The sequence below is a fragment of the Prenolepis imparis genome, unplaced genomic scaffold (assembly GCF_030444845.1).
Source record: "Prenolepis imparis isolate NDT839.2.m4 unplaced genomic scaffold, iyPreImpa1.0 SCAF_7, whole genome shotgun sequence".
Lineage (NCBI taxonomy): Eukaryota > Metazoa > Arthropoda > Insecta > Hymenoptera > Formicidae > Prenolepis > Prenolepis imparis.
The window spans coordinates 5,374,376-5,391,084 of NW_028141165.1; the positions used below are offsets into that span (position 1 = coordinate 5,374,376).

Genomic DNA, 16,709 nt, shown 5'->3' on the forward strand with positions numbered 1-16,709 from the left:
CAATTATAAATATATTGAAATATTCTTTAATATATAATTGTCATATTGAGTTTTGTAATATACTGAAATAAACCTTCAATGGTGAGAAAATGATAATTCATGCAAAAAATACATGATATGATATATGATATGTATTGATCCTATTATCAAACTATAGTATCGTAATCAAAAACATTGACTTCATATTTAATTCCAATTTTATTATCTAAAATGATTCATATAAAATGAATCATAACATTTCCTCGAAGCTGCATATCACCATATCATTTTTATCGCTAATAAATATTTACTCAACAATATATCTGTCTCTCCAATTTGCTATAGGATAGTACAGGAAGGTTCATTTCAATATACTATAGCACTCATTGACTATACTGGGTGTAGTTTTCCCTCTATATGATGCGTCACTTTATCGAACTCGCATTTTTTATTGTCAATTGTCAACTGACGCAGTCTGACGGCCGACGTCGAACGTTGTTGCGTGTCAAACGTCGTTATAATAATGTGTATTGTTATCGTATTGTAGCATATGTGAACAAACAGTTGACATTTTACGCAAAAATTCAAGATACGCCGAGTTATCTTATCGAGTTTTACGCAAAAATTCAAGATACGCCGAGTTATCGAGTTTGATAATGCGATAAGATGGAACTTTATAAACGAAATAATTTTCTCGTATCAACTGTATGTGTTTCCGAAATATGTTTTCAATCAAATAACGCAGTCTTTTTTTGAGTGAGTAATCTATGTCAACAATTATCATTTCACCATCACTTTTTTATAAATTTATTAAGGATATATCGAGTGTAACGATATCCAATACGTGTTACTACCTTTTACGTATTGCTACCTTTTTTTCTTTATATTCTGAGAACAATAACATAATGTGTGAGACAATCAGGAAATAAATATAGGTCTGTATATATTTTATCATAAATTTTAAAATTATTTTACGCACTAACAATAAGTGCGAATTTGGCATTGATTGGAATATAATTGCATTATATTCGTATATCTATTGTGTAAGAATGTGCAATTAAGCATTATTATGTAATACACATTTTGAATATTCTTAAATATATATATATATGTCAGATAATATTATCAAATAAAGAATGTTATTGTTCTTATTTGTGGAAGAATAGATTCTTGGAAATCTCATTTTCTTCAGACAATTTCTAATATTCAATATAACATGACTGTATTTAACCTTATACAGTTTGAAATATTTATTTGTGCTGTGTGTAACATATTTTTGTAAATTTGAACAAGTTTTATCAAACAATTTATATTTACAATTTTTATTTATAATGTTAAGATTGCAAAAATATTTATAGCTTGAATATTATTGAATGTTTTATGTACATGTTTTGTCTTACCATTGTGTAATATATGTAAATTATTTGTTTAGGTGAAATTTGCTATGACAACACAAGAAGATACTACCTCCTATTTGATAAAGAAATAAACAAAATCTTTTGACACAAAATATGCTAAATTATATTGAATTGGCTTTACTATTTTGATATCATTTTCATTTCAAGGTTATATATAATTTATTATGTAAAACGCTTAAAGTTGAAGCCAACATACGCATCAATTCTAGTAAATTATTCAGAAGCCTTCGTGTACTTTCAATGACAAACAGTATATACACTATTTAGAGTTTACTAATAATTTGTTGAAAAGATTACCTTCAAAGTTAAAACAAAAATGGCCAGTGGATTGAAAATTTTTGGCTTGTTACTATACAAGGACTTGATAGTACGCATGAGACATTGGCGTATGATAATATTGTTACAAGCTCTTATACCTATTGGATTATTTGCATTATTACAAGCTGTGAGAGATTTTAGCGCTAGTCCGCCAGTTATAATAAATGAAACCACATTTTATCCTATACAAACGCAAGCTGACTTAATGGAAAAACTTGATAATGATTTAAATAATGTATATTACCTGCCAAAAAGTGTATATACAGATAAGATCATGGAGTCTGCAAGAAATTGTCTTGGACTTGTGTCTGAAAGTAAATATTGCTTAAAAAAATTGCTGTATTATTCAGAAAAAATATGATTATTTAATAGGAATTTTTAATAGTTAACAAAAATATTAATATAATGATCTTTCTTTTTTTACAGATATGAAAGGCTTCTGTAATGAGACTGAAATGACAGATGCTTATGTACTTTCTCAAGCACGAAATCCGATACTTTCTGTGGTAGCAATTGTTTTTGAACAATATAATAAAAGTACCATAAAATATAAAATTAGACATTCTTGGAAGATTCCATACGATTTATACCAAACTATATTAGGTGAACATATGAGTACATCACCTACAATGTACTTTGATATGGTTCCAATTGTACAAGTTCAGATGTGTGTGGATAAAGCGCTTATAAATCAAGCAGCAGCAAATTCTATGTCTATGTCAAACATAAAGGTATAAATCTCGAAAGAGTAATAAGTATATAAATATATTTAAGAAGCAATATATAAATTAAAAACTTAAAAATGAAATATATAAATACATTTTAATAAAAATGAATAATTTATTATTAAAATGTGTTGTGATAAATATAAATATTTATGGCTGCATATGGAGACATTAGATAATATACGACTGCTGTATATGACAATATTACATATTTCTTATCATTTTTTAATATATATGTATTTTTCAGATGTCAATACAAAGAATGCCTTATCCGCCATACGTCAAAATGGACACAGCTGATATGATACTACGTGAAGTAATTTGTACATTTGCAGTTATAGCTTTTCTAATCCCACTTTGCATAGAAGCCAACTATGCATCAAAAGAGAAGTTTATTGGCGTAAATGTGAGTACATAGTTATTATGTAGTGTTATTTTTTGTTTCTATATCATTCATGTGTATAATTATTGTGAGAAATTATTTGTCTTATTGTTTTATGCAGGTTTTAATGGCAATGAATGGAGTCAAATTGGCCTACAATTTATTAAGCTGGTTAATCACAGGAATATTATTCAGCATTATTTATGTAGTACCAATAATTATATTATTTAAACATACTTTTTCTACAAATGTTGAAGCCTACTTGCAATATGGAAATGCATTTATATTTTGGCTCGTATTTACTGCACACATTGGTCATCTTATAACATTCGGCATGCACATTGCAGCTTACTTTACAAAACGTAAATAATTTTTCTTCTATCTTTTATAAAATAACATTTTTTTTTTTTTCAAATACATTAATTGATGATATCTCTTTATAGCACGTTTTGTGATAACTGCTATATGTATCATATATACGGCAGCATTGTCGCTTCATCAAAATATGTGGAAGGAAGAAGCTTTTGGAATAATACCATATTTGGGTATAATATTTCCAAATATTCTGCTATTCAGATTTCTTCAAGAAACAAATGCACATGAAAGCAAATGTAATTACTTCCAACATATTTGTATCTATTAGCTGTATCACTAATCTATTAAAGAAAATTTAGAAAATTACACTTTAGACTATACATATATATTGTAAATAAGCAATTTCTTTTATTTTAGTAATCGGTATTCAATGGGACAATATTTTTGTTCCTGGAAATGCGGAATATGGTATTGTAGGAAGTATAGGTTTCATATTCCTCTTCTCAGTTTTGGGTGCTGTGATACATTTTACACTTGCAGTTTATATAAATGCTCTACTTCCTGGTAAATACGGAGTTCGAAAGGATCCATTGTATTTTTTGAAGGCAAGTTTATATATAAAGATTATTAATAAAATGGAAGCAATATTACATATAGGATGTAATAATTTTATACGATCATATTTTACAGTGTATCAGGAAGAATAAAATATCTCTGGACGAAGAAATTGTTGAGTTTGATTACGATAAGGAAGCTAATGAAGACTTTGAATCAGTATTAAGTGGTACACTTACACCTGGAATACAAATACGTAATCTTAAGAAATCTTATACAACAAGCTGGCTACGAAAATCTGTAAGCATATATCAAAAGATAAATATTATATTTTTGTGTGAAGTTTTGTAATGAATTTAATATTAAATTACTATATTTTAGCAAGTTCATGCACTGAAAGGAATTTCCGTGGACTTTTACAAAGGACAAATTACTGCTCTGCTTGGACATAATGGAGCAGGCAAAACCACGCTTATGTCTATATTAACAGGTCTATATTAACATTGCATCACAAAATAACTTTTAAGAGAAAATGTTATTTTGTAAGGGCTATTTTGTAAGGGACTTATATTTATTTTCGATAGGTGTGACAAGTGAGACGGAAGGAAAAGTACTCATAAACGGCAAAGATATAAGAAAGCATCTACACAGTATTAGAAAGGATTTAGGCCTATGTCCTCAAGAAAACATGGTTTTTCCTGATTTAAATGTATTTGAACAGATAGAATTCTTTGGCTTGGTAAGAATAACAATAATTTTTGTGAAATAAAAAACAATTGTGTTAAATATATATTATGTTTTTATATACAATTTTCATGTTATGGCAGTTGAAAGCTAAGAATAAGACCAGGAAGCAAGTCAGGCAAGATGTTTATACTTTACTTGCTAAGCTGAAGCTTTCTGAAAAGAAAGATTTTCTTCCAAGCAAACTATCTGGTGGTCAACAGAGAAGATTGTGCCTCGGAATGGCACTCATTGGTGATGCTAGCGTAAGTTTTGATATAAGTATAAAATTCGCACTGTATTATTTTAATCTCTTAAAAATAAACTTACGTTTAGATTTTAATTTTGGATGAGCCGACATCGGGAATGGACCCTGAAACTAGACGGGACACATGGGATATGATATTAGTAAGCACAAATTTAATTTGAATTTTTTCCAATAATATCTTTAGATGTGCATGTATGTTACAATATGTTGTACATTTTGCATCATTAATATTTTTCGACAGAAACTTAGAGGAGAGAAAACAATATTGATTAGTACACATAATATGGAAGAGGCTGACATACTTGGTGATAGAATCGCAATAGTACATTCAGGTCGTCTTAAAAGTTACGGCACGGCAATGTTTTTGAAAAAACATTATGGTAAGATATTATATATTGGGCTTACTAATATTTAAATATGACACATAATTAAATCGTTATTCTATCAATCATAATTTTTGATTCTATTTTAGGTCATGGTCATATAGAAGTTACTTTATCAACAAAATCTTGGTGCGTTCCTGAAAAAGTTATAAATAAATTTGATTCGAGAACGCAACAACTTTGCATTGATACTGAAAAAATCATTTTAAGTGTACCATATACTGATTCTCTGCCGCAATCACTAGATAAAGTAGAAAGTGAAAAGAAAAAATTAGGAGTTACTGGAATTAGCGTATCCTTGATTACTTTGGAAGAAGTTTTTTTAAAGTATGTTTTCTGAAACTTATTTTCCATGGTTATTTTATTGATAATTTCTTATACTTTACTATTTGTCCTAGAATTGTGAAGAAAGAAGATAATGGAAGACATCTTAATGAATTATTTACAGCGCCATTAGGCAAACTTACAGGGAGTGCGCTATGTATGCAATCAATACTAGCATTATTTGCCAAGAAATTCACATATACAAGGAAAAATATAAGTACCTTACTAATGATTGTATGTATTTTTCCTCAATAATTTCTTTATATCAAATATACTGTACACATTACATTATTAATATTTCTCTTCACAATACATTGAAAGTGAAATTTCTATCATTAATATCTCATTGTTTTATATTTTCAGATAATTTTTTCTATCTTGTCGGTGTTTTTCATGGCCTTAAGTTACAATTTACCAAGCGATTCCACAGATATTGTTCCATTAAATCTCGGCATGTACAGATATCCGAAAGTTTTATATTCGTCAGGCAATGAAATAATTAGTCAAAAATACGGAGATGTGGTTCAGCATTTTGGCGAAGCAGAACGCTTAGCGGATATAAGCGTTACAAATGGTAAAGTGTATCAAATAAATGATCTCATATCAAATACAACAGTAAAATTATTAAACAATAGTTTTACTAGCATTTTGTTTCTTACAGCTCTTTTGATATTTTCTCTGCGAAATATCGCGGAATATCGTAACAATTTTGTCGTATCTGCCGAATTTAATGCCACTGGAAACGGCATGATATTCGCTAATGGTTTTTATTCTGGCATAGCACTCCATGGCGTGCCGTTAACAATGAATTTGTTGAGTAATACTCTCATCAAAGCTTTTGCTGGTGATCAATACTCGATTGAGATATCCAGGCAACAATTGCCGAACACGCTAATTTCGTCTAGACTAGAAGCGCCAGAAGCGGAGTCGCTCCCGCGCGTTTTATTGTTCTGTTCATTTTTCTTTCCCACTGTGGCGTTGTTTGTTGTGCATCCTCTGCTGGAAACAACTACGAAAGTTAAGCAACTTCAACGTATGACTGGTGTCACATCGCTATCGTACTGGGGCACAATGTTCATTTTTGATTTTCTGGTATATACAATGTGCGTATTGCTTATTACCTTGGCATTCTACATTATGGATATTATTCTTGATCTTCGTCTATATTACAAAACAGAGATATGTAAGTTTATTAATAAAAAACTCTAATTATATTTTTATCTCTTTTACATATTTTCACTTGCTTATTTTTTTGCAGTATGTACGATATTGATTCTGATGTTATTCGGTATTAATGTTTTACTTCTCGTCTACATATTCAGTTTTATGAATAAATCGAGAAGTACAATAATAACCCTTTTGGGTCTCGCACCTCTTGGTTTTGGTAAGTTTATTGTATATATAATATTTGTCTTTTTTTGAAAAAAAAATATGATTAAAAATTTCATATTGAATTGAATAATTAAAAATATTCAAGTAAATATTGTATAAGAAATAAGTAAATTTAAAAAATCATTTCAGCTTTAATACAGTATCTCTTACATGAAGTAATACACAACTTTGACTGGCTTAACCCGCTACACGTTATACAGAAAGGAATCTTCCGTCTAATTCCTTACATAAGTTTGTTCCATGGTCAGCTATCCTTTTTCATCATAGCTGTACAAAATGCAAGATGTCGTCGTCTACCAAATAATCTTCAAGACATAGCTTGTCTTATACCTGGTGATGTTTGTTGTGGTAAGACGGTGCAATTTTTATATGAAATGTAATTTACAGTTGCTCTATTAGCGACAGAGAGAACTTATAAATTACTTTATCATTATTCTTTTCAGGTATGGATTGTGCAGATGGAGTTTGCAAAAAACCACTGCCTTATTTTAAAGATTTTAAGGATGATGTGAATTTTGAAGAAAGTATAGTATATTTATCTGTAACACCAATTTTGTATTTTGTTATATTGATGATGCTAGAGGAAAAAATATTTTCGAAATTACTCGCAAAGATGATTGGTACAAAGCTAAAATGTGGACAAGAAAACATGGACGATCAAGTGAAGAAAGAGAAACTTGCAGTAGCGCTAGAAATCAACAAAATTAACAGTCAAAGTAAGATGTATATAATTATGAATATTTCCTAAAAAATATATTAAGAAAAATTAACTAATATTAAATATGTAATTGGATTTATGTACAGATGTAAACGCTACGAAACAAGAATTCAAAACAGATACTACAGATGCTAATAATTCTGAATTAATACAAAGTCCAGTAAACGAAGATAACAGCCTCTTTTTAGTGTACGAATTAAGCAAATATTATGGAAGGTTAATGGCCGTGAAAGAGATCAGTTTTCGAGTGAAACCGCGAGAATGTTTCGGATTGCTCGGCGTAAATGGTGCCGGGAAGAGTACAACTTTCCGGATGCTAACCGGAGAAGAAATGTCTAACAGTGGTATAATGTATTTAGGACGAGCGGAAATTCATTCAAACAAGAAGAAGGTAACAATAGTTTACACTCTAATTTCTTTAGCACTATATTATTTATTAAAATTTTATTAAAATATTAAAATTTCTGTGTGTGTAGTATCTTTCTGAGATGGGATACTGCCCACAAACCGATGCTTTAATACCCTCCTTGAACGCATTCGACCATTTACGATTGTTCGCTCGTCTTCGCGGCATACCAAGCTCTAACGTGGAACTGGAAGTTAACAAATGGATTAATAGATTAAGTGCGTCAAGCGCCGTAATGTAGAATTTTAAGAAGCATTCTATATAAAATAGTGTACGTGACAACATACGTATGTATCTTTTCAGATTTAACTGCTTGCATGGCGCAACCAAGTGGTACTTACAGCGGTGGTAACAAGAGACGCTTAAACATCGCGATGGCTCTAATCGGTAATCCTACTCTTGTTCTCCTGGATGAACCTACAACTGGTGTCGATCCTGCGGCTAGACGGTCGCTATGGAATACTTTACAAGCGTGTCAAGCAGCAGGACAAGCCATTATACTTACATCTCACAGGTATCTATTAGAATTGTATACAAATACTTGAGGTAAAATATATATTCGCTGTTTACACTTGAATAAATATTTATTTTTATTAAATCCGACATATTAAAACTATATTGTTCCACAGTATGGAAGAATGTGAAGCACTTTGCAATCGACTAGTTATTATGGTGAAGGGTGAATTGGTCTGTGTTGGTCCAAGTCAGGAATTAAAGCAACGATTTGGGGCTGGCTATGATATTCATATAAAATTAAATCCGGGCCGATCAGACACGGATGTTGAAAATATTAAGATAATTATTGAATCCACTCTAACATGCGACATTAGAGACGATAATTTGGTAATGATTGTACTTCACTTAAAAGCACATCCACAATTTATTGATAGATACTAATTTTATTTTCTTTTTCTGATATAATTAATTTCTGTCCGTCTTACAGGGTCTTCTCGCCTACCATGTAACTGATTGTAACACAACGTGGGAAAAAATGTACGATACAATGAAAGACCTTAAGCAACAATATAGCTGCATTGAGGATTATGCTGTTTTGTCCGCAACTTTAGAACAACTTTTCATTCAGTTTGCAAGAGGTATTGAAATGCCTAAAATATCTTCAGCTTGTATTACTAGTCATGAAGAAGTATAAATTGAATATGACGTAATAGATGCTAATTTACTTAAATAAACAGACTGATAACATATATTGATTACGTTATAAGTCAGTTTATGTTAAAATATAATTGATTACGTAATAATTTTATTTGATGAAATAGTTATTACTACATTATAGTCATTGTATTTAGTATTTCATCAATTGAGTAATTTCTGTGTTTGAATTACATTGCAATGAAAATATTACAGATACAATATAGCACATTCTTATTGCAAAAAAATCATATTTTGTATAAGTAGATCAATTACTTTCAATGATATTACCAATTCACATAATCATATAACTATTTTGAAAATCAACACATAAAGTATATCTGGAGTGTTAAGGAGTGGAGAAATGCAGATAGAAAAAAACACTCTGTTTCGTGTTCCTTGCGTTCTTTGTCGCTTCCGAGGAGCACAGCGAGTCCTTTTCTGTGTGCACCTTTATCCCCATTCCTTAAATAAAGGCAAACGTTCGGTTTATACTATGTCTATATGATAAACTATTATTTTTAAAAATGTACATTTCACATTATATATCTTAATCCATGATTAGAAAATAAGTATTATGTATAATAGATTAATTGAAGAGTGCAGGCCCCTTACATTTAACATGTGTAAAAGTATTAAACTATCAAAATTATTTATATATGCATATATATATATATATATATATATATAATATAATATTATATATATATATAATATATAATTAATAATTATATATATATATATATATATATATATATATATATATATAATTTGGTCTATAGAAAAGAAAGGAGTTTTAGAATTTAGAGATTATAAAATTCTGTGTATATAAAAAGTAAATTATAAATAGTTTTTTATATTTCAGCGTTTTAATACACCTTTTATTTATTCAAAGAATAACATATAAAAACATCTCGAAATTCATATATAATCATAATCTGTGTATATAAAAAAGCGTATCCAAGAATAATGTGCGATACATATCGCAGTTGCTAAGTTGTGAATTACACAATCACATTAAATACATGTACACTTGATGGATTTATATATATACATATATCTTAAAATCAACATAATATCTATAAAAGAAGTTGTGTGAATATGATTGCACTTGATATATAAAAGCAATTTAAAAAAAAAAACAAATTAAAGGGCGGGCTTTTCATGAATAAAACACACACGTACTTTATATAAATAAAAAGATCTGTATATGATATATTGTTATGTACATAAGTCCAAAACGGAATAATATGAAATTTGTGTCTGCTGTATGGTATATACGTCGATGATTCGCTGTCTAATATTGGTATCCACCGCCTGAACTTGTCTGATACGAGTTCAATCCCTGATACGCGTCACTTCCGTGGCCACCATGATTGCCTCCTACGACATGGTAATAAATTTTTAAATAGTAGATCATAATGAAACATTAATATGTACAAATCGTGCAATTATAAACGATTATTTAAATCTGATTATAACTCACCTCCGCTAGGATATCCGCCCTCTCCTCCCTGCGAATATTCTCCACCGCCACCGTCCTGATTCTCTCCTCTGGCTTCGGCGGCAAGCGCCAGTTCAACGCCTCGTTGAATTTCCGGCGGAATTGGAGGCGGTGTCGGCAAATGGGCACCTTGAGGATGGAAGCCATTTTCGTCTGCTGTGTACGTGATGGAGTATTGGACACCATCGGGTCCGGTATAAGAAAAGGATCCGCTAACTGATTCGGATTCTCCTGCAACATCAATGACACGCACTCAGCTTGGACGCAATGATTTCTCGATATCGTCGCGATACCTTCACGAGCTTTCCAGTGGGGTGATAGTTGTTTGACAAAAATAAAATTTAAATAAATTTATCAGGATACAATTCGAGATCGCGTTCATTTGGTGGTAAAGTGATTAGTACTTTAGTAATTTAATCGAGGAATAAAAATGTTTTACCTTGTTGATGACCTGTTTCTTGCACGGTGATACCATTTCCGGTTTCATAACTGAACTCATAATTTCCATCGCCGGCGTTCTCGTTACTGTACGAAAGAATGGGTATCTCTTGACCACCAGGTCCACCATCAGCCAATCTACCACCTGAAATACAAAATTAATAGTTAAGAGTGAAATAAACATAAATCATTCTTATCAAAAATACTATTATAGATTCGCTATCTTGTCCTCCTTGAAAAAAACGATGCGATGAAATATTCATAAAAAAAGATTTAATTAATTTGAATTTTAATCACGTAATAATCACAGCTTCAAAGAGACAGAAAATTATGTTTAAAAGATAAGATATAATTACATTTTTTCTTTATTTTTCCTCAGACTTACCACTTTGATAAACGCCGCTATCACCTCCGGGACCGAATCCACTTGGTCCACCATGACTACCTAGACCACCATGACTACCTGGTCCGCCATGACTACCTGGACCACGTAAATCACCTGAACCACCAACCGGGCCACTATGTTTAATGGGACCGCCTCCACCAGGTCCTGGTGGATGAATCAATCCTGGTCCACCCGCACTTCCGGCGCTACCGGGCGGGAGATAAATATTATCCAACCGTGCGGCGTGGCATATACCGACGATGATTAACAGCGCGATGGCGACTTGCTAAAACAATTCCAGTCACATTAAATCCTGGGAAAACAATTGTTTGACATGAAAAAGTAAGTATATAGATTAAGGAAGAGAAAAGAACAATATAAAAAAAGTTTCATTTTTGTTAAATACACTAAATTCCACACGCGAAGCGGAAATCACGCGGCCTGAAGACGAGATATTTGAGTACGATAAATCGCTTCGTTTTCTATTCAACCACCGCGAAATAAGAGATCCGGGATCCATACAAAATATTGGAAGATCTGCACCCCTCGTACCGATCTCATCTTGCTCGTCGACCGAATTCCAGCTATGTTATACACTGCAGCGACACCCAAAACTGTGCAAGTATCGTCAAACCGACGATGATAATTGATCTGCAGGGAACCAGGTCGGATCCAACATGCTTATATACTGATCCCGCGCGAGGATCGTCTTCCTCCCACCAGTTGATGAGAAACCGAGTGCGCGGATGGCACGGATGGCTAGAGATCACCCGATGATGTGTTCCTCGAAGATTCACTTGTGATCCTCGCCTCGCGAAGATGCCGCCGGGCAGAAGAAGAAGAGAGAAAAATAGATCCCGGAATATCCGGATAAAGAGAGAAGCGCACGGTGAGGGGACCATCGAGGGGCGAGAAAGGAGCGCGAAGGAGGCCTCCGTCGCAAGATGAACCTGTCAAGTGATGAGGGGTGGTTGCGCAATGTCAAGTGATACAGATCGGCAAACATCTCGGAACGGACCTGAAGGTCGACACTACAGTCGAGACATGAAAGTGAAGCGATAGGATTCAGATAATAACGTGTAAAAGTGAAACGATATCGGTCACTCAAGATGCTCATGAGATTTCTCACTCTCTCATTTTACAAGAAGAAATTATTAAGTATACGTTATTATGAAAATAATTATCTAACAGCTTTTTCATGATAAAACCTATGGTCTAATTATAATAATATATTATATATGTATATGTATATCGAGATCCTTATGTCTTTCTCCGAATGGTGCGAATTTATCGGGTCCATTTGCGAAACGATGGGAAAGCGCAGAAAAACGAGCCAAGCCGATGACGCAGCCGGCATTTTCCCTTGTAATTATATCGGCTCTTTCGACGCGAGAATTATACCCGAATGCCGCGGGATCGTCATCGCCGTCGTCGAGTGATAGAGCGTGTCTCTATGGAGAGCAACTTAGAACGCAGATTCCGCGCAATTGAGCTCGTTGCGCAATCGTTGTGCGTTGAGCATCTCCGGACAGGCCGGTCCGATGCGTATACGTTAGGTCGGGAACTCTGCGTATGGCTGGGTAACCCGGGCTGATCTATCGCGGCTGGTATATATGACGTAAAATTTATTATTTTTGCTCCTTTCAACGACAGGGTTATTGATGGACCTATTATCTTGTCAAGAGTTTTGCGCGCGCGTTTTTTATTATACTTGGATCATCTGAATATTCGGCTAATTGAACGATCGTGGCGAAGAGTTCAGATCCGATTACCCGAAGATTTGACGATTACATAAGACGAGTTACAAAAGGCTAATCCGCGAAATCGCCCACGGATTCGAAGATTTACATCCGCGATCGATCAAATGTTACGCGTTCATAATAGTTGCAGCTTCAATACCGTAAATGTGGTTATAAAAAAAAAAAAAATACATTGCACGCAAATACGTAAGCCATAGCGAATGCGCTCATCGGATGCCGATTGACACATAACTCGTCGATTAACGATCCAACTTACGGTCATCGTACTCACGTTTAGCCGTAAATGAAGCGATGATCGCGTCCCGATAGATATCGCGTTCACCATACAACGGAGAGAAAGACGCGCGTCTCGATTTGAGATAGAACTTGGCCGAACTTGGATCCATATTTAGAAATCGTAGCCGATAATGTTGTTTTGACATTACACATCTCGAACGAATTCGATGTACAAATAAGGAACGGGAGGAATAGACGGAGGAAAGGCATGAGACGATATTCGCGAAGCACCCTCTTCTGTATATAGCGCCACAATTCCCGAGGTTAAATAAACGTGTTTTGCAGGTCGGATGCGGGAATGCGGTCGAGATAAAAAAAATCATGAGCAATCGTGAGTTCGATAATAGGATACGGCGACGTGTCCGGGACATCGCGTTCTACTCCGCGAGGCATCGAAGTCGCCGATATTCTTTGAGAAGAGACTCGACCCTTTTAACATCCGCTATCCATCTTGCTGCTCGTGTTATGCCAGAGGTGAGGTCCATCGGCGCGAGAACTCTCAGAATAAATCCGATGTGAATCTCCAAGTGTCTCATTGAGCTCTTCTATTTGTTATATTTGTTCAAATCCATCGGCGTCGAAAAATAATTGGAAGGAAGTGATTCCTCGGTCATCCATCAATGCTGCACAAGATCCCCGATCAGCGATGCCTTCTTAAATGCAGGTAATCTGAAAAAGAAAAATTATTAAAGGATATTCATTTTTTAAATTATCTAACATTTTTGTTATCTAAAAGTACAGACTCAATAACCGATTCGTCTAGTTATGTCTTTGCTATAATTATATATATTAGACGGCGCGTCGAACTCGGCCAGGTTTCGACAACATATCGCGGAAGTGATATATCGCGAAATTCGTTATTGATGAGCGACATGTAATAAAGAGATTGTGCAAAACCGGGAGCGCACGCGTGCTCTCCTCCACCGCTCTCCTTCTTACGACGACCTCGCGCACCATTTCGAAAGAATGGGTGTCTGCGTCGGAGGTCGATGGAAAGAAAAAAAAGCTGCGGTCTTTCCTCGACGGGTTCTCTTACGTGTAGCGGTTTTGACGCAACTTCGTGACGGAGCGAAAAAAGGAAGAAGAGCAGTGATCGCGGAGATTTCTAATGCGTCTTGTAGGCAGGGTGACGAGAAGCAAGTGCGATCGTTTACGTTTTATTGCTTTTCGTTCCGGAGATCGATCTGATGTCAGAAATGCAAGAGGTGGCGCGTTGAAGTTCATCCATTTCGATTATTAAAGTTGAAAAGATTCTATCTTCTTAAATACTAAAATATTATATTACTAAATATTATATTATATTATATAATGTTATATATATTATTATATTATTTAATAATTATATTTTATATTAATACATTATTTTATTGTCGGCTTTATCATTATAGATTCTCTCTTGATTTTTATATTAATTTTTGCTACATCAATATATAGGAAATAAATATTCATATGCATAATATGATTATTTTAAAGAGAGAAGTTGCAGGTCTTATTAATTGACGTTTCTAACGTCATCGCGAAAATCGATGTTCGCTAATAAATTTAGAATGAATATGAATGATTGTTTAGATAAAAGCCGACGTGTGAGAATCGATTTCTTAGACACATGTTTGCTAAACTTAATTACGTACCAATCTATGCTATAGCTTCGATCGTGTTGGGAATGAAAGGAAAGCACATAAGATAGCATTACGTCATATCTCGCTCAATTCAACGCCTCGACGTTTTTCGCGAGATACGCATAATTGGGATGCCTCGTTAATCTCCCTTTAACTTTACAACTGCATTCCGTTTACGGATAACTGCCTCTGCATCTGTTACTTCATTTTCATATCTTCTTGCTTGAGATCACTATAAAATAGAATGGCATTATTTTATTGCCGGCTAGTATCTTCCCACGATCATCTCATCTCTCGATATATACTTTCTACAATACATGATGGATGCTTTTTGCGGTGAAGATCGATATATTTCAGATCTATTCAGATATTATTTTCATCTCAAGATTCCTCGACCGTATCTCTTCCTATTATCTGCGACTATTCACGCGAGATGCGCTTACGCGGAACACCTGAATGCATTATTAACAAACGCGTTCCAACGTGCAAAAAAAATTGCATTTGCTTCTGCAACGCGACTGACGTAATCGTTCGTGTCGTTCGCCTCATCGGAATTTAAAAAAAATATGTCGCGCGGAATTTCGATCGGCGATCTCGAGATCGTTATGTCGTCCATCGATCGAGAAAGAGAGAGAGAGAGAGAGAGAAAGCGAACCTTTCGGTTGCAACGATGAGCCTCTCGTTGGCGAGCCAAGTGAATGGGTGCTTCGGTAGTCAAGATGAGCCCAGCAGAAGAAAATATAGTTCAGATCACCTGGTAAAGCCTAGTTGCATAATATAACTAAGGCGCGTCGCTCTCGAATCGCTACATGAGACACTATATGCAGCTCCTCCTCGTCGTCATCGTTGACCTTTGGGAAGCGCATGTAAATGCACTCGACGGGGTGCAGCTGTCGCAGTACCGGGTCCTATATGATGCGAATGCAGGCTCGAGAAACCCGATAATGACGATTATTGTTGACGAACGCGATCCAATTTCGCATCAAGGATTCGACACCCAGGTTTGCCTTGAGCATCGCGCGAATATAGGAGCAAGTGGCTCAACGATCGCCCGGGGATCCAGGGAAGATAGATCGCTGATCGCCGCTGAACTCTCTCGCAGAGGGGTGAATCCTTTCGCCGACAACTTTCGGACGGTGCTTAGACGCCTACGGCGATTTCTCGAAGAGCGAAGAAATCGTAACAGTTTGGACGAAGAGTACTTTATTACTGCGTCTTCGTTTGAATGACGTAATCTGCATATATTATAATAAATGATTCTTGATTGAAGGATTTTTTCTCTCTCTCTTTCTCTTATTCTGCCGGAATTCTGTCGATAATAAATCTAGATAATGATCCATTTTATTTGCCGGAACGTCGATAATAAATCTAGATAATGATCCATTTTATTTGCCGGAACGAACCTATTATATTCGCACCATATATACACACAGAGCAACCTTGTATCCGTTAGTCGAGCAATTAGCACAATTGCGGAATATTTCCGATGAAAATAACGGCAAAGTCGAAGATGTTACTTACAAGGCGAGCGCCGACAATTGACAATTGCTTTTTAAGTACGCGATGCACGTACGGCGCAGCTTCAAATTCTCTCCAGAGACATAGTGCCATAGAAAGGAACAGTCGATTAATCACGCTTTAAGCCACACAGAGTAATTATATTATATTGACG

General features: G+C 34.3%; 2 protein-coding genes across 7 annotated transcripts; one reads left to right on the forward strand and one right to left on the reverse strand.

The window, feature by feature from the left end:
• Window positions 1-285: 285 nt before the first annotated feature.
• On the forward strand, window positions 286-9,720 carry LOC145938299 (phospholipid-transporting ATPase ABCA3). Of its 2 annotated transcripts, none has more exons than XM_083041795.1 (25): window positions 286-914; window positions 1,412-2,029; window positions 2,142-2,446; window positions 2,688-2,846; window positions 2,944-3,184; window positions 3,266-3,433; window positions 3,555-3,742; window positions 3,828-3,992; window positions 4,074-4,182; window positions 4,277-4,431; window positions 4,520-4,681; window positions 4,752-4,823; window positions 4,925-5,063; window positions 5,156-5,393; window positions 5,465-5,624; window positions 5,754-5,964; window positions 6,052-6,573; window positions 6,649-6,774; window positions 6,912-7,130; window positions 7,226-7,498; window positions 7,587-7,891; window positions 7,977-8,124; window positions 8,210-8,420; window positions 8,536-8,749; window positions 8,850-9,720. In XM_083041795.1, the coding sequence occupies exons 2-25, from the start codon at window positions 1,714-1,716 to the stop codon at window positions 9,054-9,056; spliced, it is 5,013 nt and encodes a 1,670-aa protein (XP_082897921.1). In that variant the 5' UTR covers window positions 286-914; window positions 1,412-1,713; the 3' UTR covers window positions 9,057-9,720. The 2 variants fall into 2 exon arrangements, with proteins under 2 accessions (XP_082897921.1, XP_082897920.1); XM_083041794.1 differs by having other exon boundaries at window positions 286-735.
• Window positions 9,721-10,237: 517 nt separating this feature from the next.
• Window positions 10,238-16,577, reverse strand: LOC145938596 (uncharacterized). Of its 5 annotated transcripts, XM_083042343.1 has the most exons (8): window positions 15,693-16,252; window positions 15,050-15,269; window positions 14,573-14,686; window positions 11,905-14,087; window positions 11,383-11,668; window positions 10,999-11,142; window positions 10,542-10,790; window positions 10,238-10,438 (listed from the first exon to the last, which is right to left on the reverse strand). In XM_083042343.1, the coding sequence occupies exons 4-8, from the start codon at window positions 11,941-11,943 to the stop codon at window positions 10,353-10,355; spliced, it is 804 nt and encodes a 267-aa protein (XP_082898469.1). In that variant the 5' UTR covers window positions 11,944-14,087; window positions 14,573-14,686; window positions 15,050-15,269; window positions 15,693-16,252; the 3' UTR covers window positions 10,238-10,352. The 5 variants fall into 5 exon arrangements, with proteins under 5 accessions (XP_082898469.1, XP_082898468.1, XP_082898466.1 ...); XM_083042342.1 differs by lacking the exons at window positions 14,573-14,686; window positions 15,693-16,252 and adding an exon at window positions 16,559-16,577; XM_083042340.1 differs by lacking the exon at window positions 14,573-14,686 and having other exon boundaries at window positions 15,693-16,259.
• Between the last annotated feature and the right edge of the window lie 132 nt (window positions 16,578-16,709).

Coding starts and splice junctions, on each gene's coding strand:
- LOC145938299 (XM_083041795.1), top strand. CDS start 1,714: ATGGCCAGTGGATTGAAAATTTTTGGCTTGTTACTATACAAGGACTTG. Junction 4,682..4,751: donor CACTCATTGGTGATGCTAGC/GTAAGTTTTGAT, acceptor ACTTACGTTTAG/ATTTTAATTTTGGATGAGCC. Junction 4,824..4,924: donor ACACATGGGATATGATATTA/GTAAGCACAAAT, acceptor ATTTTTCGACAG/AAACTTAGAGGAGAGAAAAC.
- LOC145938596 (XM_083042342.1), bottom strand. CDS start 11,943: ATGAGATCGGTACGAGGGGTGCAGATCTTCCAATATTTT. Junction 11,669..11,904: donor TGCAGATCTTCCAATATTTT/GTATGGATCCCG, acceptor GAATTGTTTTAG/CAAGTCGCCATCGCGCTGTT. Junction 10,439..10,541: donor GGGCGGATATCCTAGCGGAG/GTGAGTTATAAT, acceptor ACCATGTCGTAG/GAGGCAATCATGGTGGCCAC.